Genomic DNA, 27,055 nt, shown 5'->3' on the forward strand with positions numbered 1-27,055 from the left:
ATTACTCTTTAATTGCTGAAATTTGGGGAAATCTTGTACATCTAACTTTTTGTGTGATATTGTCATTGTTTCAGATAAACAATTAGCTTTGGGAGTACAATATTATAATTACTGGAAGAATTGGTGACGAACCTACGAATATGAAATTTAAGTTGTAATAAACTGTAATTATTCTTAAACACATACAGCACTATGAACAAAATGCTGCTTTTTACCATTTTAAACGGGACAAAATGGTAAAAAGCTTGTTTAGGTTTCAATTATTTATTATTTTTTAAGTATTTTAAGTTTTAGTATGATAGTGAAAGTGCAACTGTTTTTGGTTTAAAGTTATGTTTTATTATTGGTCAAAAAGTGCATTAAACTTTTGTATTTTCTTGAGAGAATGTCACATCTATTTTTCAAATTGTTTTGACGTTTAATGTTGAATCGATAATGGGGAAAAGAACATTAAAAGATAAATTGTTAGTTGCCAATCTAATTTTCAATGCAATTCACCTCTAAGATGCTCTCTTGTTTTATGTCAAGAACAGGTTTTACAGATGTGTCAGTACTAAATTTGCTTTCATTTTTTTTTTTTTTTTTTATTTTGGTGCTGGTTTAATGACATGTACATTAGTGATACAAGTCATACCAAAATATATTACCTTCCAAATGTTTGATCGAAAATGACCAAAACTAAGATGTAATGGGGAGGAGTATTTCACTGCAACTTACTAAGAGGTAAATAAAATAAAAAAGAATTTAGAGGGAGGTAACTACTAGCACTATTTGAGAGTACAGTTATGCGAGTCACAATATCACTAAAAGCCATGTTGCGCCATGTTGCGCCATGTTGCCTATGTTTTGCATTGATTGGATGCCCGTTGCACACGCCGGACGTGCAATACAGACACAGTCAAGTACAGTAGCCAGGATGTGCCAATGCAGCCAGCGAATGTGATACCGTTTCTGTTTTTTGAAAAGTGGTGTATCTTGATTAGGGTTGGGTATTGTTTGGGTTGTTCCGATACCGGTGCCGGTGCCAGTGCCTAAACAGTGCCTGAACAGACCACAAACTGACGGTTGGTGACATTAAAGAACAGATTTTTTTATTGCGAAGGCCATATGGACAAATTTAAATGATTTATTTATATATGATAACAATAACTTATCTCACCAGTCACTAGCTGTTAAACAACAAAAAGAAGAACTACTAGATGGCATTAGGGTACTTTACACTAACAGCTTGAGTTTCTCAAGGTGCATTTGAACGCACCATTAAGTCCTGTTCGGACAACTCTGACCATGGTGTTGTAAAGTGCAGCTAGACTTCTATGTGTCTTAGCTGCAGACTGTTGAACGTCTCGGTGTTGGAATCCTTTCAAGTGAAATACATTGATATGTTAGACCATTTAGCTGTCAGCATTTTATCCGTCTTCAAGCCAGCTACTAGCTAACAGTAGGCTAAGGTTACCTGCTGCCAAGTCTAATGTTAACTAGTGTCACATGCAGTGATGCTTTTGTTGCCTGTAACGTCATACGTTCATAGCACCAGAAGGCAGCGCAGGCATTTAAGTGGCAGGGAAATATGGCACAGAAATCTGCGTTGTCATTCGGTCCGGTAGATACCATCACCGTCATTTAGGCATATTGGCACCTGATTTTGGTACCCAACCCTAATCTTGACATGACATCATGCCGTCACATATTGATATGTTGATGCTGCCTGTGTATGGTCTTAAATAGAAAACAGTAGGTACAGGATTTCGATACAAGTCATACAAGCCAGTGTGTGTTGTCCTAAGGACTGTAGTTTCAAATAAGATGTAATGAGGAGAAGTATTTCACTGAAACACACAGAGAGGGAAAGAAAGTAAAAAATAAATAGGAGGGATGTAACAACTAGCACTATTTGAGAGTACAGTGATGTGAGGAGAGCATAGATTTTGTCGGGACCAGTTTCCCCTACAGAGCTTATTAAAACACACACACACACACACACACACACACACACACACACACACACACACACACACACACACACACACACACACACACACACACACACACACAAGCACACAAGCACAAACAATCTGCTCACAGTGTAGATCATTACACCCAACAAAGTCCCACTAGGGATAAACTTCATAGGCAGAAAAATAGCAGGTGCTGCACGGCCAATGTTCGACCCAAGAGAGGTCGAGTCTCCCATAACTGCTTCTGCCCTTGATCAGTACGGTGATTGGCTGTCGTGACGGATTGTCTGGTTCTTTCATGGGTGAAGGGCCCAATCCCCTGCAAGATAATGTTGAGCGTTGGTTTGCCCCACTTCTTGCACATGGTCTGGGCTTGATTTAGACTGGTAGTGACTGTAGCAGACAGGCCCTCAGAAGACTGGATAGTGTGGACTCACAGAGAACAAGTTGAGTTGAGGAAGACATGCTGAATCGAGCTGAACAAGTTGGAAACATCCTGTCAAAGGCATTTAGCAAAATTATCGTTGCTCTCTCTAATGCTCAAAGTGGAGCATGTGTAGGGTTGTGTTTGACTACTTTGGATAAATACAGAGAGAGAGCATGATATGCGCAAGACTTTTTATGTATCACAGCTGTGAGCAGGAAGCTCAGTCAATTCATCCTAGAGTGATATATGGTAACCTTCATAAGACAAAAAGGGTATATCTTTGAGAAATGAAGCACTTGACCTTGCTGTGAATGTTTCGCATTAATAGTTACAATGCAGCCCAAGATTTATTAACTGTCAACAGCACAACATGGTTTTCACCTCAGATATGGCAACATGACTTTCCTTGGCAGGTTCTATACATCCCTTCTCTTTATCTCTAAAGCACACGTCTCACATATAACCACAACTTCTGTGTTTGCCAGAGAAGGGATTATGCCTTATTATAAATAAGAAATGTCATGTTAAAGCTCAATGTGTAGTGCAAACAGTTGCCTGTGTTCAGAGCAGAAACTCATTCTGTAGGCAAACCTTTTTTTCCACTGCAGGACCTTAAAGCTTGGGGTGTGGAAATTTTACGTGAAGCATTTGCCAGGGAAGCTCGCAGTATTTCTCTGAATACCAGAGTTGGGAAAACACGGACATGTTCAAGTCCTCATTAGTATTTGGGGAGAGGAAGCCATTCGGAGGGAGCCAAATCAGAGGATTAGAAATTAAACCGAAAATACTACAAAGTGATGCAAGGCACTGGATTTGGTTTTTTAGCCACCGACTGGCAGACCCCCAGCGGAGCCTTGCTTTACTATATAATGTACTTAGTGTATCTTATGTTTATGTAAATGTGAAAGAAAATCAATAACAATAATAGCACTGCTTCTTACATTTTTGTCTGACACATAACCATTTATCTCAGAGTTACTAAACAACATTACATGTCATAGAGCCAACGCTTTTATCTAAAGCAACTTACAGTCGCTATATACATATATATGTGTCAGAGGTTGCATACCTCTGGAGCAACTACGGGTTAAGTGTCTTGCTCAGGTACACATTGGTTGGTGTATTGCAGTGGGAATCAAACCCAGAACCCCCACACCTAAGGCATGCATCATATCCACTGCACACCCCGGTTACAACAACCTTCTAACTGAAAAACATTTAAATGCTACATTTCAAATGTTTAGAATCCATCACGTAATTCATTTATTATTATAGTATAATTATTTTAGGAATTATGCATGACATATATTTTAAAGTAGCATTTTGCAAAACTGACACGTTCCTGCATTAATCCAACGTTCCCCAAGGGGTAGCCGTACCCCCATTTGAGAACCACTAGGTTAGACCGTAGAAAGAAAGCAAAACTAAAAGTACTCTAGTTGCTCGTTTCCTCCCACAGTCCAAAGTATTGAGTCGAAGTATTGTTAAATTATTGGTACTAAGAGGTTTTTGTTGTAGTTGTGTTAGTCCTCTAAAGCACTGGTGACCTGTTTCCTGTATGTCTCCCATTGTCCCAGTACATCTTATAAAGTATAGTACTATGATAGGCTACAGCTCCCAGCCATCCCAACAAAAGGAGAAAGTAGGTAAAGAAAAGCAATGCCTTGATTTAGGCCCCAGAGGGAAAAAAGTGAATTTAGTAGTGGGAGTGTACTTGATGGGTGGAAAGAGAAAGAGCGCTTTAAATTTCTTGCTAAGTGCCTTGGGACAGACTCTGTAGTGTGTAAAGATCCTGTTTTCTTAATTTGATTGCCTCTAAATGCTTCCTGTGCCCGTGACTTATAGCCTATCTGTCTTCCCTTTTATGTTTGCTGTTGACAGAGAGCTGATCTGGCAGTGGCTCCCCTTGCCATCACATACGTGCGCGAGAAGGTTATCGACTTCTCCAAACCCTTCATGACGCTGGGTATAAGTATACTGTACCGCAAGCCCAACGGGACCAACCCTGGGGTCTTCTCCTTCCTCAACCCCCTCTCGCCTGATATCTGGATGTATATTCTGCTGGCTTACTTGGGTGTCAGTTGTGTGCTGTTTGTCATAGCCAGGTAACATGTCACTTCCAGTGATCACAGCCTCACACAGTCAGAAACATGCTTAGCTGTCATCGCCCCGCCTCGGCCATCAGACTAACAACAGGCCAATCTCTGTAATTAACGGATCCTACGCATCCAGAGCACACTGACTCATTGATAGTAAAATCATACCCCTCAGTGACAGTGCTGACACTAACCAACAGCCACGGATTAAAACTCAGACTCAACACCATTGCTGTGTAATGTGTTTAATGCAGTTTGATAATGAAAGATGATATAAATATTTGCCCTTTTCACCATTAGACATTTAGAAAGAATACATTTGGTACTTGGCTTGGCTGCTGGGTTACTCCTGGCCTGCTTCTACTCACATTGGTATCAGTAAATAAAACCAAAGGAGATTCACACACACACGAACACAAACCTTAGACAGAGAAGTTGTAGGCCTATCAGCCGTTGTAAGGGTTGTGTGTATATGTCTGAGAGAGTGGCAGAAAGGTTGTGCACTCATATGAAGATGTGTGCGGAAGTGTGTGTGTGTGGGGTGTGTCGAGCTCGGTGTGAACACTGCTGCCCCTCTCCCCCCTTTCCCTCACTGTCCCTAGTGTCTCCAGAGTTCATGCTGTCTTTTCTTTTCTCTTGTTTCCTTCACCTTGCTTCAAGCACAACTATGACTCAGAGGTAAAAAATGTTTCTTCTTCTGCTGGTTCACAGTTTCCAATTAACTAGAGAAAAAAAAAAAAGTCGGACTTAGAAGTAGCTGGTTAATTTGAGTTTTGAGCTGTCATCTCACCAGATTAGACATTTTGTTGGTAAAGTGGAGTCAAATCTGATTTTAGTCAGTTAGGTTTAGGATGACAAATGTATTTGTACTTTTTGTTATGACTAACCTTCTCTATTGTAGCAGCTGAGGATATCAAGATATAACCAAATGTATATGTCCAGACTACTTTGCTATGCTAGGATTTCAAAGCACACAGAACTGTTAGATGTCAACATCATTCTCATTCCCCATATAACTTTAGATGTGGGGTTATTTTCTGTAGTTGCCTTGGATTAGTTTTCGCCAAGGATCTCTTATAAGTGGGGCTGTGACCTGCAATTTCAGGTCTCTCAGTGCAGTTAATCGGTGCCACCCAAGTTCAAATGGCATTGCACACTTTCAGAGAAACTGAACTCAAGGAGGGAGTGCTGCAAAGTTTAAATACATTGTTCCAAATGTGTTTGCTATGAACATTTATGAAGAAGTACAAGGTTCTAGAACTCATTTGGAGTTGCACTAATGGTGTTGGTGATGGGAAGTTATAGTACATACAATAAGGGCTATGTTCAGTTGGGGGATGCAGTCGTTCTGTAGAGGGTAAGTGTAGTATGGGTAGGGTTGGGTATCTTTCGGATTCTTTTCCGATACTGGTGCTAAAATGACACTTTTAAAGCATGCCGGTGCCTAAACCGACACTTTTTTACGATTATTTTTTTGGGCATTTTCGGCCTTTATTTTTGACAGGACAGATGAAGACTTGAAAGGTGGAAAGAGATGCAGGAAAGGGCCGCAGGTCGGAGTCAAACCCACGGCCTCAGCATCAAGGAGTAAACCTCTATATATGGGCCCCTGCCCTACCAACTGAGCTATCTGGGCGCCCTGAACTGACACTTGGCAGTCGGTGACATTTAAGAACGGCTGCTTGTTTATTGCTAAGGCCATATGGTCAAAATTAAATAACGTATTCAAAATCTAATAACAATAACTTATAACAACAGCGAGTTTCAGGTAAACATACCGTCTGTGTGGTTTTTCCCGACAACGGCAGCTGCAGACTGTTGTACATCTCGCTGTTGGGATCCTCTACAGCAGAGCTCTTCAACAGGGGGTCCGGAACCCCTGGGGGGTCCTCAGAGTCACTGAAGGGGGGCCTCCAAATTATAGTTCATTTTTGAAAGTTCTTTTTTCAAATTAAAATATTTTAACATGAATCCAACATATTATATCATATAATAATGACATTTTTGCTCTGCTGGTTTCACTGAGACTTAGCGTGACCTAACCCTAACCATACTGTGAGTAAATCTTGCATAGACTGGTAGGTGTTAGGGTTAGGGTTAGCTCTGACTTACGTTAGTTGCTTTTGTCTTCATCTACTCCACAGTGTATTGTGGTGATGCAGCTGACATCAACAAAGCTTTGGCTGGTGAAATGATACAACAAATTATTTGCATCGTCTGTCTTTCCTTTTTTCCTTTTCCGTTTGTTTTTGCTCAGACAAATCCTTTCAGTTGATGAAACCAGGCCAGTGTTTTCTCACGCTAGGTTGATCGCGGGGCTCTTGCTTGTTTGCTGCCATTTGAAGCATGGTGAAGCAAAAAAAGAGAAAGAAAAGTTCATGTTAACTCTAAAACTTTTGGCAGACATCGGTTCTCTTGCGGCCGTGACCCGACAGTTTTACAGTTAACGCACATATGTTTTTCCGATGTTACTGGCAATATGATCACACGAGAATAAAAAGCGGCAACTGTCATCTAAGTTGGCTCAGAATATGCACCTATCTGTATTTAATATCATAATAAGTAAGTGCTTGGGTAAGTGTACAAATTCCCCCCTTACTTTATTCCTTCTTTTCTCCTCTATACACAAATGCATGCTGGGCTACAGTTGCATGTTTTTTTTTCTGTATAGTGTAGCACATAACAGTCTCACAAAATTTCATGAAATGAGAAGTCTAAAAGACAGATTACGTAATGTGAACAGAGATGCGGATATAACGTCCCTCCACCATGACAGGATTTTGTGACAATTTTTATATGTTTATAAAATTTCAGGCGTTGGGGAAAAGTGTCTGTGCAGTTGAACTGTCATAGGAGTGTACATATATTCTAACTTCCCTTCCCCTGTGGTATGTAGCCATGCAGATAGATTTGATTTTGGTTCCTTAGCTCCAACACAATGGAGGGGAATGGAATTTAGTTTACAGTGTTCACCACAGAAATTCAACAGGCATATGTCTTGCCAGAAAGAGTGTCCCTGTTGTTATAGATCATCCACAGACCTAGCTGTCAGCAGTTTTTACTGAAGCTACCTTCTACAGAAGAAATAGTCTTTCTTTAAACTAAAAAGATCTGTTAAAATCCAGAGATAGATATCTTAAAACCATCTTTAGAAAAAAAGATAACTTTCACAAAGGCCACAGACCCAGTTTTCGTGTCACGTTACAAATCTGTAAACGGTAACTTTACTTAAGAAACGAAACTAAGTCACGTTCTGCGTCACGTAGGTAATTACGCCGTGTACGAACACATGGAAGTGAAGTAACTAGGGCTAAACTATTTGGGGGAAAAAAATCTAATTGCGAGTTTCCTGCCAGATATTGCTATTACGATTCGATTTGCAATTTTTTTTTAGCTACATATTGCACCTTCTACGATCATGTTAAATAAAGTAATAACAAATAAATGAAAGATCCACTGAAAATAAGAAATTTCTGTAAACAATCTGTGATATGTAACATGATTCCAGCATTTATCTTATGAAAAAAACAGTAAATATAATAATGAAGAGGAATAAAAAATGTGAAATTCACAAGTCACCCAAACTAAACGACCAAATATGTAATTTGTCATTGCCATACAAAATTACATATATATTTGTGTTTTCTTATCTGATGAGTATGATGATGTCTGATGATAGTGAGATATCTAAACCCTTATAAATCAGTTAAAGCTATATTTCTTTATCCGTCAATGCTTTGGTAAAAGTTTGATTAGGTTTAGGCACAATAACTACTTGGATATGGTTAGGGTCAGATCTAGGGATATAGTTAGGGTTCATCATCGTTAGCTACTTGGAAAATTTTGGTTTGGGTTCAAAACTGCTTAATTCTGGTCAATGTTATGGTTAAAAGAAGAACTGGTAGGTTTCTTATTCACGTGGACATAAGACATTGCATTTTACTTAGATGTAAACATACAAGTAGGTCGTTTTTAGGCATTTGCATAAAACATTGGATGCTATCATTTTCTTGGGACAATCTCTGCTTATTCTACACACCCCATACATAGCCTTATTTATCCAATGTCCTCCACTTAATCCTTTCATGGTGGCAAAATGTTTTTCCTTCACAGTCTGTTCACATACATCATTTGTATGTTAACGAAGTCACACTCATTTCACAAAAGTTTGTGAGACCAAACTGTCTAGCAAATTGACAGGCAATACCGGTTTAGGTTTAGTTCCACTGTGCATTTATATACTGTCTAATATATGTGTGTGTACACATTACACATTTTATCTATGTATGCTTGTGTTTGTGCTGTACTGTGTGACTGACTTGTTAGTATGAGTGAGAGACTGACAGAGACTGAACTCTAGGACTGACACACACAGTGCTAGAGTTAGAGCAGCTTCTCTTTGCCATGGATAGGCCTATTCTACATGTGTGCACAGCTAAAACCACAAGGCTACTCTGTTGTACTGTCACCTGCCCTGATATCTCCAGTTACTGATGTTAATGTCACCAGTTGCTATTGCTTTTTATGTTCCCTCTAATGACATAGCACTGCTGCTACTTATGGCACAGGTGAAAAAAAAAACATTTGCATTATCACCTTGTTACACTTTGGGGAATCACATTCCGGACATCCTACACATCAAGCAAACTTTCTTAAATAAGCAAGAAGCAGAGGTTAAGCTTAATGACAGTAGTCAATCGGAATGTTTGTCTTTCTCTAAATAACTATGACTCATGATATTGGCATCTAGTTTTCACCTTTGAGTCTTTCTTAAAATTTGAATATTTCTCTGTGTGCAAGTCTTCATTTTCTTACATCAAAGTGCAATATGTCTTTGAATGAAAAGCCTTTGTTTAAGTACGTGCTCATATTAAAGGCACAGCCTCATCATGTTAAAAGTCTCCTCTGAATCCCATGCAGACCTCTAATTATATATATTATAATTATTATAGATATTCTGGATACACTCTTTTTCTCAAAATCTAAGATTCTGAAAACACAACTGGGGTACTGAATCTGAATAAGTCAAGAAAATGTTAACAGTTCTAATTGAATTGGACCTTTAAAAGAAATAAGTTATCCTTAAATATATACTTTTTAACTAAATACATACAACTAGAAGGGAATGCACTCAGAGAGTGCAGATTCAGATCCGCTTCAAAAATGTATGAATTCTTCCTTGGCCCATGGTACACCCTTCCACCAAGTTTGATGAAAATCTGGCTGGTAGATATTCCGTAATCCCACAGACAAACAATTAAACAAACCAAACTGATAACACAACCTCCTTGGTGGAAGTATTAAATTAGTGTCGGGTAGGAAGCTGCAAATACAGTACCATGTACATTGGTTGAACCTTAAAGAATGTTGCCAGTGTTAAGCCAATGAACAACAAATGATTTAGCTTGCACTCTTCATTATTAACATTTTCCAAGGCACAACATCATGTTTTATGTTTTTTAATGTTCTCTGCCTACCTTCCAGGCAGCTATTCATTTTCTAATAAAAAATCACCATATACTGTAAAGACACTGAATCTACTTAATAGTGCCGCTAACTCTTTATAAGGAGCATCATAGCTGTTTTGCTCTCATTCAAGTAAGTTCCAAGTCTCTTTGATTAATAATAATGCAAACCAATGGCTGGCTTGAAGGAAAAGCAAGACAAGTGTATTCTTACGCAAAGGAAGGAAAATTAAATGAAAAAGAGTCCTATATAGGTAAAAATGTGAGCGTGTAACAAATACTTTCAACTTTGATGTAAAAGTAACCATAGTGCTGCATTATGTTTAGATTGGATTCGGAGGGTCATAAGACAGACATGTATTGTGATGTACAAGCAGTAGTAATCTATTCTATGACACACTGTAAGCTAGTACAGAGACCTGAGAATATATTTTACTTTTTCTGCATCTTTGAGTAGACTTTTGGTGTGACCTGTTCAAAGATCATAACAATAGATGGAACAATATAACAATCTAAAACACTTCAGACAGTGTAAGGTGTACTGATCTGGTCCTTAATTGCCCACTGCAGAATTTATAACATCGATCAAAAGCTCATTTGTAGACATATAAAGTCTATCATCCTGTGACTCTGTTGATTCATGTCCCCTGACATTGGCATTATCAGGCGTTAACATCACTGAAGGTTTCTGCTTGGTGACCCTGTCCCCGTAGAAAGATAAAAGCCTCACATTGTTTCTGCGCTGCTGGTGAATTCCTCGCCTTTTTTTTTCTTCGTCTGTGCTTATCTCTGCACTGACCTTGCTCAAAGTTTCTCCCTCTGCAGCACAGATTATCTGAGATAATGTAAGGACAGTGTAATTGGATCAAAATGACAGCAAGCGGGGCCAAGCAGTGCTACAGTGAGAGACAGGTTAAGCTGTTGTCTCCTGTAAACGGCATTAGTTTAGCATTCCCTGACCCATCCAGCAGCAGCAGTCTAGCCAGCCACTGCCATGATCTAGCACGGCGCTGACAACTTTGCTCGTCCATGTTCATGGTGAGCGGTAATTGGCTTTTCACGACGCGATTGGAGGAAACACACTCAGAGACCTCTGCGCAAGGGATTGGGGTCACATATTCACATATGCCACGACAAGGGCGCAGTTCAGCTGAACTCAATTTGGCATTGCAAATTGACAAGCACTCAAATCTGGGGCAAATTGAGTGAGCGGATGGATTGATTTAAGGCCAAGGATTCTCTTAAAGCAGAAATAAGGGGGACATTCAGAGGTCCTTGAGCACTGCACAATATCCTCCTGTGAGTGTTGTAGGGGTGGAAAAGAACACCACTGCTAGCCCATTAGTCAATGACAGAGTACAGTTATGATGCTGTCATTTTATCGATACAGCTATACATCTTCATATAGAGTTGCGTATTACAGTATTCGACCCGTACTACTGTATTATAACCAGAGGACAATGAATCCAAACCTTCGACACACGGCGGCGTGGCACTTTGATCTGCATTATCCTCCATCCACTCGAGGTTATCGTTCTTGACTTCCAGCGCAGTAAGTCTACATTATGCATTGCAATTTGATTAGTCAAACCCTTGTGTCTGTTAAACAGCTTGAGTCAAGATAGGGCCCCGGTTTCCCCCTCTACACCAGCACACACCAAATCAGGTCAGAATGTTTAATTGTAGACCAATCAACCTTTACTAATGTAATGTCACTTTTATTTGATATGAATAAATGAGAAATCTCTGCTTGAGGAGTGTGTCGAGTGAGGGGGGCGGGGGGCACTGGGGCCGGCGTGGGCATGATGGGAATGAACCGCTTGATCTGCTGAATATTAATGCTCCTCGAAGATTATAAGGATTATTAGTTCTTTTCTCGGCTGACAATGGAGTTATTTTCAGACCCCATCGATTAAATTACTGAGGGAACTGCCTTTGATATGAGCACTCCCACATGAGGAGCCACCTTTGCAATATGAGTGGTGTGAAATCGAGCAAGTATAGTATCTTTTTTAATTCAAAAGCACACAAGAGAGATTTAGATGAGCAGTCATTTCTCAGGCTTTATTTTGACTAATAGATTATTCCATAAATAAAATCCTAATCATCATTTTACAATAATTCATGTAATAACCTCTTAACGTACTAATCCAGTTAACAGCATAGCAATCTGAGGTATGTATATGAAGACATAGAAATGCTTCTTGATTTGGGAAGTGTCCTCAGGCGTGATTTGCAGTGTCTCATCCATGGACATGACTAAGTAACCCTTTGTTTTCTCTCTCCTGTCTCCCCAGGTAGGATGACAACGCTCGGTCTCTTTTATTGTTTACTCTTGTATCTTTATGCAACTGCAGTAAACATATATATATGTGTGTTTGTGTTTTCTGTTAATTGTCACAGGTTTAGTCCCTACGAGTGGTATAACCCCCACCCTTGCAACCCCGACTCGGATGTAGTGGAAAACAATTTCACCCTGCTAAATAGTTTCTGGTTTGGAGTTGGAGCTCTCATGCAGCAAGGTAGACGCCTCTGCCTGTCCCCCTTTTTTTAGCACATGTCCCACTTTTTGCTGGGGGTCAACCTTGCTCTTTGAGCAGGCCCGTGACCATGCATGGGGGCCTCTGTGCATGATGCTAGATGCTTCACAGGTAGAGTCCAGCAGGATGGACTAAGTGTGGGATTTGAGTGATGTAATCAATGACTAAGGATGGTGCACCTGCACGCTCCCCTTCCCCATGCTTCCTAACTCCTTCCCCCACCTTTTCACAGCCATCGGAACAGGTAAGTGGACCCACCCACAACACCTGAGATGAATCAAATGAGTGAGATTGAATGAGAATGTGAACTCAGCAGCTTACCCTGCCTGTTTTGTTTAGTTTCCTTCTGCCAAACCAATGCCATATCTTCTCAACTAGTTGGCATCTTAAAAAAAACAACTAAAGTTTAAACAAAAAATGAAATGTTATCACTGTAATAATGTTGTAGAGATATGTTGGATTTTTTTTAAATTTGCATTTCCTCCGAGGCAATTGACAATGCAACTTTATTATTATTTTTTTACAACAGGTAGTGATGATTGTAGGGCCTTGAAAGCATGATATACAAGTCTGTGTGTGTACTTGCATCTAAACGGTGCAATGGAGCACACAAAGAACTAGCTGCTATAGTCGACGCTGCTTTACAGGGTCAGTTGACCCGCATCACAAGAAATAAATGCTTAACAAAATCTCCCTTACCTCTAGTGGTATCCAGCCATGAATATTGGGTTTGGATTTTATATGTCCAGGTTTTGAATATCTGTCTCTGGCATTACTGCCTCCACCTTAAAACAATGGAGGTGGATGGAATTTCATTTGTGCTACTCACAGTATTGATATATATATATATATATATATATATATATATATATATATATATATATATATATATATATATATATATATATGAAACCAAAAAAAAGCCATACTCATTTCAATCTTAAAGGTCCTATGACATGCTGCTTTTTGGATGCTTTTATATAGGCCTTAGTGGTCCCCTAATACTGGCTCTGAAGTCTCTTTCACGAAATTCTGGTGCAGAATTACAGCCACTAGAGCCAGTCCCACAATATGCTTTACTTAGGATGTGCCATTTCTGTGTCTGTAGCTTTAAATGCTAATGAGGAGGAGAGGGGGGGGGTCAAGGTGGAGGGTGGGGGTGTGGCCTTGACCAACTGCCATGCTTCAATTGTTTGCAAGCCATGATGTCTCTCTCTTTCTCATGGGCGGGCCAAATTCTCTGGGCGGGCAAAGCAGAAAAAGGGGAGGTAACCTTTCCCCTTATGACGTCATAAAGGGAAGATTCCAGATCGGCCCATCTGAGCTTTCATTTTCTCAAAGGAGGAGCAGGATACCCAGGGCTCGGTTTACACCTATCGCCATTTCTAGCCACTGGGGGACCATAGGCAGGCTGGGGGAACTCACATTAATGTTAAAAAAACCTCATAAAGTGAAATTCTTATGCCATGGGACCTTTAAAATCAACCATATTGTGAATTTCAACGACAAATTAATATTTAATGTTGAACTTTAAGCACCACCGAATCGTCAAATTTATTGAAATATTTTACTTCAAAAATTTATTCAGAAAACAAAAATTCAAGATAAAAAATTCTAACTTGATTACTTGAACTTTACCATTCGTAAATGTTTATTTTTGACCTTGGAAACAATAGTCCAGTTGTTTCCTCACCAGCTATACTGTATACACTATACCCCACATGTTAACACTTGACCCAAGTTCAAGGTCAGGTCTCGTCCTGACAACTTAGTAACTCCATCCATGAAATGTGGTTGAAAGCTCCAAAAAAGTGAGTAAGTGGACCTTGAAATATATATTTTTTACACGTTTCTATCTGAATTTGAGAAAACTGAAAAACAACACTTTAAGTCACTTACTGGATGTTTTTAAGAAAATGTTTCTTACAAGATCAAATTATTTGTCTGGTATTTGCTTCTGTAGATTACATTTAAAAAAATATATATGTTTCCAGACACCGGTGTTCCAAGTACTCTGGATATTCCACATGACACAGTACACTTCACCTCCATCATGATATTAGACAGATATCTCAACACTTGGACAAATAGGAGCAAAACTATCTGCCCTGTAATGATGATACTACTAGAGGAAAGTGAGATGAGATAATGTGTTTTCTTTTGATGAAGTGACTCTTTCAGTCAACAGATATCGCAATCTTTCTTACGATTTAGTAGCTGATAACGTATCCCCTGTTGGCTGGTTGCATGCTTACTTATTCTGCATGCTTACTAATATCCCCAAATTAGCTACACATTTTTTTCACAGTTTTTTATTTTTCAGAGTCCTAGGATGCAAATATTATTTGAATTATTTAAAATCAAAATGTGATGACTGGTTTGACTGTAACCTCGCCTCAACAAAAAACACCCAAATGATTTTATGAACAGTGAGCATAAAACATGTTTATAACTAACGAGGAGGTGTTCAAGATCTTTGTAAATGTCATGCATTTTAGCAATTCCAAATACAGTAGGGTTGGAAAGCCAACAGAATGTGTGTAAGGTTGCCCAGTTGAGAAGATGTGGCTGCGGGCCAGAAGGCTGTGGGATTAGAACGAACACAGTGTCTGCATGGCACCGTGCTGGTCTGCAATGAAGAGAGGCTCCCCTGCCCGGCGGCGTGCCCCGCCCCCCAGAAAACTGTGGGATGTGCTGTTTGGTCATGACGTTACCTTGGGTACATGACAGTCAGCCCCAACCAGGCTCTGTTTGGGTCAACCTCGCCTCTCTGTGTGGGTTGCCCCTCTTTTCTGTGTGGTTTCTGAGGTGAAACAGGAAAACAAGCTCGGAGCTGGTAACATGTTCCACTTTTAATCAAACCTGCATCTGATAGCCGGCCATGGGTCCGACGCAGAACAAGCAGAATTCACTGCTAAAAGTACTGATGAATATGTGTATGTGTTCATGCCTGCTACCTTGATTTTTGTATTTGGTTGTGCTTTTATGAATGGGCAAAGTGGGTGGCTGGTGCCCCGTGCTGGGTGACTCCGATACTGGGGTTGAGCCATGTCCGACAGTGGAGATGGCTGGTGGCTAATGAGAGGTTAAACAGACAATGACTACATTTACATGCACATATTATTCCGGATTTTGCCCTTATCCTGAAAAAGACAATTTTCTGACTAAGCTGTTTACATGGCTAATGAAGGAGAATATTCCACTAATATTCCCGTTTACATGCAAGCGTGAAAATAAGATTATTTCAAAGTTTTCCACTTAATCGTGCGAACACAGCCTTCCTCTGTCATTCAAGCACCTTCTTGAAAAGGTTGGCGTTGCAATGTTTGCACACATCCAAAAACCTTGTCATATCGAAGTCTTTAATGTTTAAATGTAGGTGTGTTTCTCCTTCTTGTCTTTTGGCCATGCATCTTAACGGCAGCCCTGTTGGCTAGATGTTTTTTGTACAACAACCATAGCAACGCACTGAGGTGACCGTAAGCTATAAATGGACAAGAGGCCGTAAACTGTCACAAACTGCTGTAAAAACCTTGGTTGAGACACATATGCTTACATGTCCAAAGAATGCTTCTTAAACCCGAATAATACCGGCATAGCTCACGTCTTTATCGGAAAAAGGCTTTATTTGGAATATCCCAACGGGATATGTTGTTTACATGACCCGAAATATTGTCATATTCGGAATAATAGTGGAATGTTGGTGCGCATGTAAATGTACTCAATGTGTTTTTAGAAGACTGTCCCACTGGTTAATTCATGTTTTCGCTTTTAATCACTCATGTGATAACATAGACTAAAGTAAGTTTTTGTTGCTGTAGTAGCAGCGCCAGCCTTAGCTTTATGAGGGCCCACTGTGAGATTAACATTTAGAGGGGTCCTCCACTCAATTACTTCTTAACTTTTGAAATAACCTTCAACTAATATATTTTACATTTTTAAGTAATACATTTCCAACATATGGCAGATTTGAGCTATGATGTGTCTACCAAATGCATAAAAATGAAAGAGGTGTAAATGCAAGTTCTATATCACTAAAGACTAAAAACTGAAAACTGATCCAGATACGTGCAGTTTATCACATAGCAGCAGCATTTTGCCTCTAAACCCATTCATTACTTTATAAACCAATCAGTAGTGTAAAATCAGTTGTTTGCAGGGGCAAAATATTGGGTAGGTAGGTAGAACATTCAAAAAGAAAAAAAAAATTGCTTTTTACAATCCTGTAAGGTTATAGTAATGAACAGCCATCAATACATTAGGATAAAGCACTAATGGCTAATGTTGCCGATCTGGGAGCTGAGGCCGTGTCTCAATAGTGGTGGGCTTGAGCTGCAGTTGGCTGTCATGTCTTTCGCTGCACGCTCCCACTCCTAGACAGCTCACTCAGGGGATTGCGAGAAAGAAAGAAAGTTTGATGAAATGTGAGTCTCTCACAAAGGGAGTGGAGCACAGAGTTCTTAACCTCCTATATATCTGGCTCTTTATCAGCTTTCCCTCTGAGTGAACGTGCAAAATCCCAGCTTTCAATTTCTTAAGCCGCTTGAGGAGAATAGTCCTGATATAACCCAGGCCACCTTCTTACACCGGGACGACATACCTCCCTTTCTCACTCACTCCCACTCTACCCACACACATATGCTCCTTCATGCTTTGGATACATTTGGCATAAAACTTTACTTGAATGTGAAACAGTCAGATTAAATGAAGATTAATTTTACTTTATTGTAAGTGATAAAAAATGGTGAAAGCAACTGATGCCGGGCAAAGCTAAATAACTGTATGTAGACAGTGCCAGCCAGTTGCTGCCAAATAACTTAACAAAGTTTATTTCATAGGAATTGCTGCAATCAGTGGAGTCACTCGCAGAGATTAAGTAAATCCCCACAGATATTTATGTAGAGTTTAGCTTTTGACATCTTTGACCAGATTTGATCTTTTACCAGAGAGCTGAAGAGAGCTGAAGAGTCTAACATATGGCAAGGTAACATTTAAGCTGCGTGCAATCCAATTAACTCTGATATAGCACAGTATACACAGTCAGAGCACCGGTAGTACTGATAAAAATATTTATTGTTTTGTCTACGGGATTAATTACCACTAAGCCTTATAGCTATATCAGCTGCTAACAGGCCAGCACATAACAGCGCTAAATGCCTTAAAAAATAAATGTATAAGAAAAGTATGCAGGCCTTAAGCCTGATTTATGGTTGTGTGTGTGTTGAATCTACGCAGTTGGTATGTACGTAGGCACGTATGTATGTTTCGTGTAGATACAGACTGGGATTGGTCTGTTTGGCTATGGCTTGGTTTCGTCGTATTTCACCCTACTCATTTCCAGGGTTCCCCTTCTGCGTGGACAACATGACATCGAAGAGTGGGTTAACTTTTCTTGCTACAGCTTTTCTTACCGTTGTCAGAAATCACAGGGGAGACACTTTGTTTATCCGTCTTCACCGCTGGAGTCTGCTACTCGCTCCGAACCTAATCTCTCTCGCTCAACCACACACTCCCCATGCATACCCACATACCAGCTCTGCTATTCTCTTAAAGAGATATGCTAGAATGACGCAGACACAACAGCACACATGTATAAAACCTCACAACAGCGGAGGCCTCTTACTGATGTCAACAAATAGATGCAGACAGAAACTAAACCAAATTACTTCAACGATGGGATTTTACCTTCATCATCCATCACGGTCTCAACAAAAAGTTGCTCTTTGCATTCATCTGCAGTAGTCCGCTCTCATGCGTCCATATCTCTACTCTAGCACTCTCTTCCTGTGTGTCTGCTCTCAAGGCCAGCTCATATTACGTCAGGCATGTCCTCTTGAGTCTTAGCAACTAATCAAAAAAGACTAATGACAACCTGTGACCGTATTTGCTTCACAAAAGATGGTTTGCAGACAGTTGCAAGACCAAAGCCTCAAACGGTACAAATACTATCCAATCCAATAAATCTGTTAAAACTGTTTAATATTTGTCTGGCCAGCAACAGGGCAAGGTTTGGTTGGCAATCTTCTCAAAAATAAGTTGTTTTCTACTAGCTAGCTAGAGTTAATAGCCCCCCAAGTAGTCACTCTGTCACCAAGTTTCCAGAAGTATCCTACCTATGAACGTGCAAATTAACTTTCCTGTGCCACTTTCTAGCAGAGGGACACATTCTTTTTCTTTCACATTTTTAATTTAAAGAGAAGTGATGGAAAATTATCTTGGTTATGGTAGTTGTAGAAGAGGCAGTACAGTAAGGATAGACAGTCAGACCAGAGCACAAAGGTAGTAAGCGTAATGCCTACCATACAGTAGAAGACTTTGAACAGACTTTGAAAAGACTAAAGTCTGACACCATCTCACATCTAAAGACAACCATCTCAAATCTAACGCTAAACACTGTCATAATATGTAAAGACTGCAGATCTTGTAAGGTCACAAATTGCAAGACTTCAACTAGATTCATTTTGAAAACTGTAACCAAGCTAGCTAGCTACCGCTAGCGTTAGCTGGTAACTTAAGAAGAAGATTTTATGTTCTGTTGTACATGCAGATGAATGGTGGCAGTCTGCATTTATCCGCCGGTAAAACCCCTGTTGGATGGCATGCTTCAGAGGGGTTGAAAATTGGCAATTTCCCCTCTTTAGCGTTTAACTTAGCGCGATGACATAGAAACCATAAACAATTGGCTCTAGCTGTTGCCGCTTCCTGTTTGGAAGGAACAGGAATGTTGTTGTTGACAATGTTCACATGATTTAACTTCACTACCAAGACACCTTACGATAATATCAAACACGTAACATATTTTGTCGGATTGTCAAGACAGGAAAAAGACTGTGTTTTATGACCACCTTACACCAAACGATTGATAGGACCGGAGCGCGACCCAACTCTAACAAGACTCTCATGATTTCATTCCGACACTGGAAAATAGTCTGTGACAGTGGAATCACTTAAAAAGTCGTTTAGTGTAAAGTCAGCATAAGAATAAATACCAATCCCCAGTTCCAACCATGAGGCCGCCCACTCTGCCCACTTTGTGTGTATGTGAGTGTGTGTGATCCAGGCAGCAGATGCAGAGGTCTAGCCTGGCCCGGTCTGGTCTGGCCTGGCCTGGTCTAGTCTGGCCTGGGTGCTGCCCCTTTCCCCTACCTAATGCTGTACCAGGCCTCACCAGCCTCCTCTGCTCCTCTCGTTCAGGATCTGAGCTCATGCCGAAAGCCCTCTCCACCAGAATTGTAGGAGGAATCTGGTGGTTTTTCACGCTTATCATCATCTCCTCCTACACGGCAAACCTGGCGGCCTTCCTCACCGTGGAGAGGATGGAGTCGCCTATTGACTCTGCTGACGACCTGGCCAAGCAGACGAAGATAGAATACGGGGTGATAGAGGATGGCTCCACCATGACGTTCTTCAAGGTTAGTTACAGCTGGATATCATTAAACCAACTACAATCTTTTCTAGTTTAGTGGTTCACTGCTCTCTATCACCCAGCGGTTTACACATACACAATATAGCTATGTCAAGGCTTATGCTAAACTTTTAAATGGTTGATGCAGCATGTCAAATCTGCATAGTAAATACTGTATTTATAGTGTAATACAGGTGTTTTTCTTCTTTATTAAGATGGAAAAGTTATTTTAAGGGACACTAAAACTCTTCACTTCAAGTCACACTAATGAAATGCTTATGTTGTTGTTTCCCAGTGATCAACCTCATGCAACCACTGAATTAATACAAGTATATTATAAGAACACTACTTTATAAATCTGACATTTAATAAATGTCAAACTCTAACCTACCTGTCTTATGTTTGCTGTACTTAACACAAAATGTAGACATTTCCTTGGGAAAAAAAACCTCTGATAGTTCATGTTGGATTTTTTAAATCAGATTTAGAAAAATAATGTTAAAAATCCCTAGATCCTACATTTCCGTATCAATTCAGTATTGACTCTCTCTGCCTGGTGAGTCTTTTTAAAACCACTTTGTAACATGTACTTTCAGTTCAAATGTATGAGCCCAAACCTATAGATTACAAATCACTCCAATTATGTTGCCTCAGTAATTTTGTCATCAACACGTTCTCCAAACTTAACATGTCAATTTTTATTACCTTCCAAAATGCATATGGCTGTTAACAAAATATGATTTTTATCTGCCACCTCTATGGTTAAGGCTCGGTCATGTTTATGCTATTATGCTACTTTCACATGTGTTCTGACATATATGGTTTGCATGACCAAGAAGTCATTTTCACGTGAATATTGCCACAGAAACCATTTTAGACATTTTACAGTTTTCACAAGAGTGGCCCTTAAAGGTGCTCTGCCACACGTATTTCATTACTTTGTGTGTCTGAAATTCTACCATGGACTCTGTAACATTTTTTGTGGAAAAAAATGCCTCGGTTACCTTGTTTCAAGCCATTCTAGCGTGGTATAGAAAGCCTGCAGGAAGACTCGATTTGTGCCACTTCTCATTAATATTCAACGAGCTAAGCTGCTTGACTCTGTTTGGCTAACAGCTAGCCAATGAGAGCCTGGCTATCAGCATCCTTTACATCCTTTAGCTTTTGTAATTGGACTGATTTCTCTGCTTATTTCTTTTCAGTGGCTAGAGCTGACAGAGGAGGTAGCAGTTCATTTTCACATTGACCACATAACACAAACATCTAACATATTTTAAGTTAGATTTTAAGTAAAAATGGTTTTGTGTGGTAGGGCACCTTTAATAAATGACAAGGTGGCTATCATAGTTCATGGTAAATACTGTGACACATGCAGCACCTATAGCTAATGGTTTTAAAACTTATCATCAATTGTCAAATTTTTAGCTACACTGGCAGCATGGCTCTATGGATGAAAATGTCCCATAAATCAGTTGGTCAACCACTTTCTTTCAGAGTAAAATAGCTGTGACCCTGATCAAGGCCATAGAGTTTTTCTTCTTCAGAGTGAAATATCGAAACAAATATTGGAGGATTGCTATAACATTTTATATATCCAGAGATAGTGTCCTTATGATTATGATAAATAAAATTGAATTGAATCCAGTACGATCATCAGATCGAAACATATTTTGTCTAATGTTTTGGAGATCCACAAACCAACCAGTTTTTCTATGCTGGAATAATACTGAAACACCTGACTCTACTACTTGACTGTGTGCGTGAATGAGTTTGAGGTCATTTGATTAAACTCAACTTTTCTTTGGAATGTGTTCTTTGATAGCATGATATGAACTCCAATAACAAAGGTGTTCAACATAGATTTTGACACAAGGCCACTCAACAAGACAGGGCCTCCAGATGAAGTAACAATGCAGAACTTGCCTAAATTGATATTGGTGAAAAATTTTAATTATTGAAAGTACCAAAAAATCTATTGAAACAGTGAATCGGAAGCCTTTGGGACCACTGAGTGTCTGGTGCTCAGAGGCTGTTTCCCACTTTGCCCAGTTGGCGTTCCAGCCATAGTAAAGCTATAGTGCGCAACTATTCTATATTAACATGAACATCCGTAAAATAGAAAGCCATTGAGTTGATACAATGCTTACTAAGCCTCTAGCTCCACAAAACTCTCTCTGTACTTCTCAGTGGTGAAAATTCTGTCGTCCAGTGACCTTCGCGCGCAGCAGCTCAAGTGATGCGTTTTACGTCACCAATGAGGATGGACAACAGCAGCATTCAGCTTTGGAGACAAAGAGGACATAAAAATGACAAGATAATTACCTCTTCCGAAGAGTTTATCATGTTTTATTAATCCTCTGTGTTAGCAACTGCGTGTAGGGGGGGTTGGGGGCGATTACCGAAGGCTTGCGTCATGTTAGTCTATATCGACATATCGGTTAACTACTCCTCAGATCTCTGCAGGGTAAATCCAGACAGCTGCCTAGACTATCTGTCTAATCTGAGTTTTCTGTTGCACGACTAAAACTACTTTTGAACGTACACATGTTCCACCAAAACAAGTTCCTTCCCGAGGCTATTTTGCTGTGGCGCTGTCATTGTGTCCGGGGCTTAGCGCCGCCCAAGACGATTGTGATTGGTTTAAAGAAATACCAATAAACCAGAGCACGTTTTTCTCCCATCCCAGAATGCTGTATGGACTAGGAGGAAGGTCTGGCAATGCGAGACTAACATCATGGGGATGCTCTGACAGTATTATCAACACTTAGAATTCCTCATGTGGGCGACAGAATCTACACACTATAGCTTTAAGTATAATTTGTAGCTATATTAGTTAGTTATTTTATACGTTTCCCAAAGACTAGTTTCACATGATCAAATAAGTAGGCATCTGTGTTCTGTACCCACTTATCCTGTTCAGGGTCATGACTCATGAGGAGCTTGAACATATGTCTGGATTGGTCACCAATCTATCACTGGACGGACACAGATAGATCGACTAACACATTCACACCTCAGGGCAAATTCCACTTCACCTAACCTGCATTTGTTTGGACTGCAACTCCATACAGAGAGATCCCAGGTGGCTTGGTTGTGTTCAAACCCAGTTCCTTCTTGCTATGAGGCGACAGTGCTAACCACTGAGCCACTGTGTCACCATGATCAAATAGTGCTGTACCTTTTTGCCATTGAAAGAGCCCGGAACCATGTGACAGTCCTGTTCCTGCCAAGGCTCTGCTTGGTTATCCCCTCAGTGTCGGATTTTATAGAATACCTGCTGCATTTTAAGGATGTTTTGTTAATCCAGCCACGTTTGAAAACTTCCCTGCATTAGTTCTCTTTGCTCCGAGTTTGATTTTTCACCTCTGTTTTAAATTTTTTTTGCTTCTCTTACAATCCTTCGCTTTTTTCACACCTCGTTTTCATCCATCTGGGCAATAGACACACATGCATTCGCGGGTACTGTTCACACACAGGGGCACGGCTGTGATTACTATGTTTGTGTGTGTTAAGTCTTCACACTGAAACATACTGATACCAATTCATTAGACAACTGCTGCGGTGATAGTTACACAGTCTCTTTATCATTTCACCACAGAAATGAATGAAAACAACAGTTGGTGTATGAAGCAGCATATGTGCTTGTTAATCAACCTACCTATGTTGAGGTCCCTCTGCAGCCATAATGTACAGCCTCAGGTCACTGTTAGTGCAAATTGTTCATTATGGGCTCTGTTGGTATACACACGCAGGATAATACCCCTGCTGATTACAGTGTATCTTAATTGTTTAAATGCACAATAGTCAGTATTGAAAATGTTTCATTTTGCAAAATAATAAACATTTGCTCCAAACTTGTCATACCTTCAACCAAATGACATAATGGTGTCTAAAAAGAAAATGCTAACTAAATAACTCCTTTCCAAACAAAGACAGCAAAATGAAAAACAACCTTTCTTTTTCAACACAAAATATCACAAGTTCACAAGTTTTATGGTGATGAAAAAAGAGAAAATAAAATTAATACAATGTTTTGGGCCAACTGGCACTCCATATAATTGATATTCTTTAACATCACACCTAAACTAAAATGCTTTCAACACAGTGGATCAAAATGCTTTGCGTGACAAATCCTACTTTAGAACACACTTCAAGACTCGGCTGTGAAAACTGCAGAGAATTCTGTGAAGACAATCAAAAATCATTAAAGGTTCAGGTTACAGACATTTCAAATATGTTCTAGTGGTTTAAAGATATCTGTACAATTGATGTGTATGGTGGTTTTGAAACCAGGAAAGAAAGAAAAAATTTACTGATTTCTGTAGATATTAGCACTGCATTATCTTATCTATTATCTCATGTTGTCTAGCAATCGAAAAAAAACTGTAATTAGCTTCATATCAACTCATTTGGAAATAGTTTGAATGTAACAGACGTTCATTAATATAAAAAAAGTTGCACACTAAAGCTTTAAATGGAAAATGTATTGGACTATAAAATAACAAAAAATTGCCGGTGCAACACCATCTTCTTATTTGATGGTTTTATTTCTTAAGGTGCATAACAGTGACTAACGTTTCGATGTAAGGTTACATCTTCATCAGAGTCCTTCTGCAGATCTGCAGAAGCGCAGAGAAATGTGATTGATTAAACCCTTGATTAAATGTCAGCAGAAATGTTGCCAAGTAACAACTAAAGCACATAGCTAGTTTTCATCAATAAAAATTAATTTAGGTGCTGATGCAGCTTCATTAGAGCCCCACTGTGTCTGAAAATAATAAACATGCACCAGCCAATCAGAATCAACTTCTCTGTTTGGTCATAAAAAATTAAAAAAATTAATAAAATACAATGTATTACAAGGTTGATACATACATAAATAACGTTAATAAACATATCATATCCACCGAACAGCAGATTTTAGCATGAGATCCACTGTTTGCCTCTTTCTGTAACATGTAGTCCTTTGCTTTTTCTTTGTTTGAGTATTAATCAGTCCAGGCAGATGCAGAGGGCATTTGTCCTCCACTGAGTTAACATATTCTGTACACACATCCTGTCTGAGGTGTTTAGAACGCACTGTTGTGATGATGGATGGAGCGTTTTGATTATCATCAGTCTTAGTTGATCGAGTGCAGCACACCCGCAGCTGATGTGTGCACACATCACAATCTTGATTCGAAGCCAGGGGAAAAAATGACAAAATACCTAATGTTTGGGGTAATTATTGACTTCTGCTGTAAAATACAACTCTAATGGCGGCTAATTATGAAAATGTCGGCGTGGGATAGTCTCGGAGGCATTGAGGCGTGTCACTCGTCTCCCGGGCAGGGACATTCCCTATGGACTGTCGCTACAATACCACTGAATAATTGAATAAGCAAACACACCACTGCTGTGGATGGCTTGTTAGCTAATAAAATCCCATCTTATTAAAGGCATTGTTGGTTTTTCACCTTGTGTGTATAATGGGGTGATGGCTGGCAGAGACTGAAGCCCTTTACATGGCCGTGGCACGGAGCTCCATGTCCCCAGGCTGTACAAGCCTGCATTGTTTTGCATTAGCCATAAGACAAATGGGAGGAACACCTGCAGCATGGTGATTAAATCACAAAGCTAAAGCTTATTGGGATGATGTGCTTGATACCTGCGAGAGGACAGAGGCTGGGTATGGAAGAGTGGAGAGGGGGAAGAAAAAGCTGCTATATTTCTAACTTGCTTCAGCTCATGGTTGTATGATTCAAAGTGTTTATGAACTCATGAATAAATGCACAAGAAAATAGCAGCAGACTGCATATAAGCTAGTTACAATGATAAATGCAATTAGATTACATTAGATTAGATAGACTTTATTGATCCCAAATTGGGAAATGTCAGTGCTACAGCAGCAAAATATCAGAAACACAGTACACATACAGAATATACAAGAAATAATAAATAGGATAGAATACTAGAACAACTATTAAAAAAATGAAGATAAAAAATACAAAGGAAAGAATGTACAAATGTATATACAAGTTGGGAATAAAAATGTATGTATGTATTGTGATGTATATGAGTCTTATCTAACACTTTGGGCCCTATATTGCACCCAGCGCAATTGACTTTGTACACCGACACATGTATCATTCCTATTTTGCACCCAACGCACAGCGGACTTTTCCCTCCACAGACAAGGAGAAACCTAGTCTAAAGTCAGTGGCAGGTTATTCAGATGCTATTTTAAGGGCACATGCTTGGCCGTAATGTAGAGTGTACACACCGCGCACACACTTTGCTTCTCTCATCTCACGGACCCAGCAGTTCCCATTTTTGCAAACCATACATAAATACAAGGAAAGATATGACCTTGTTTTACACAACATTTCCATGAATCATGGATGTGTTGATGACATAAATGAGGAAATATTAGAGGACTTAAGGAGATGTGATGTTGAACTGCATGTGCCGATGCCACTTAACCCAAATGTGTCTATCGTCTATAGTGAGGTCATCTCGGTCTAATGTTAGACTACAATGCAAAAATATCACCATGCATTCATAACCTCGTGATTCAGTGAGAGTGACCCCATACCATCAGAAAGTATGTTTTTTTGACATTTCTTTATTTACATTTTGACAAATTGTATTAAAACATATAGGCGTCGATTTCGGTGGGGACGGTGGCTACGCGTACCTACCAGATTTCGTCATGAGTCATTTTGTACCCACCACTTTTTTGAAAACCTCGAGCTCAATTTAGTTAAAAAAAAAAAGTCCATAACACATATAATTCTTGAGCAACATATGCCAAAAAATCCACAACAATCTCTATCCCCACAGGGCAGGCACAGACACAGCCGCTCTGCTGCTGCGCTGGCTGCACGCTTCTCTGTTCTATTTCGTATAGGCTTCGCCACTCTAAGCTACGCTATTGGATTTATCCCTTTGCGCATGCGCAGTAGTGGAAGATTTCTTTCCAGCCCTTGCGTAGCACGAGCTTTCAACTACGTCCGCAGAAACTGTATATGAAAAATACAGTCCTCACTCCAAAAAAGTCAGGCGGGTTGCGACCCATTCTCAACCTGTCCCAATTCAACCGATGCATCATGGAGCGCCCATTCCACATGCTCACTGTCAGACATGTGTTGGAATGTGTCCGCCACCACGAGTGGTTTACGTCTG

The 27,055-nt window shown here is 39.8% G+C and overlaps 1 protein-coding gene across 2 annotated transcripts in view; it reads left to right on the forward strand.

The window, feature by feature from the left end:
• The window catches only part of grik2 (glutamate receptor, ionotropic, kainate 2), a 283,934-nt gene that overhangs the window by 199,760 nt on the left and 57,119 nt on the right, over positions 1-27,055 (forward strand). For both annotated transcript variants that reach the window (XM_078251928.1, XM_078251929.1), the window contains exons 11-13: positions 4,267-4,490; positions 12,350-12,468; positions 19,681-19,898. In XM_078251928.1, coding sequence (XP_078108054.1) covers positions 4,267-4,490; positions 12,350-12,468; positions 19,681-19,898 — 561 coding nt within the window. The remainder of the gene's footprint in view (positions 1-4,266; positions 4,491-12,349; positions 12,469-19,680; positions 19,899-27,055) is intronic.

Source organism: Sander vitreus, chromosome 6, assembly GCF_031162955.1.
Source record: "Sander vitreus isolate 19-12246 chromosome 6, sanVit1, whole genome shotgun sequence".
Classification (NCBI taxonomy): domain Eukaryota; kingdom Metazoa; phylum Chordata; class Actinopteri; order Perciformes; family Percidae; genus Sander; species Sander vitreus.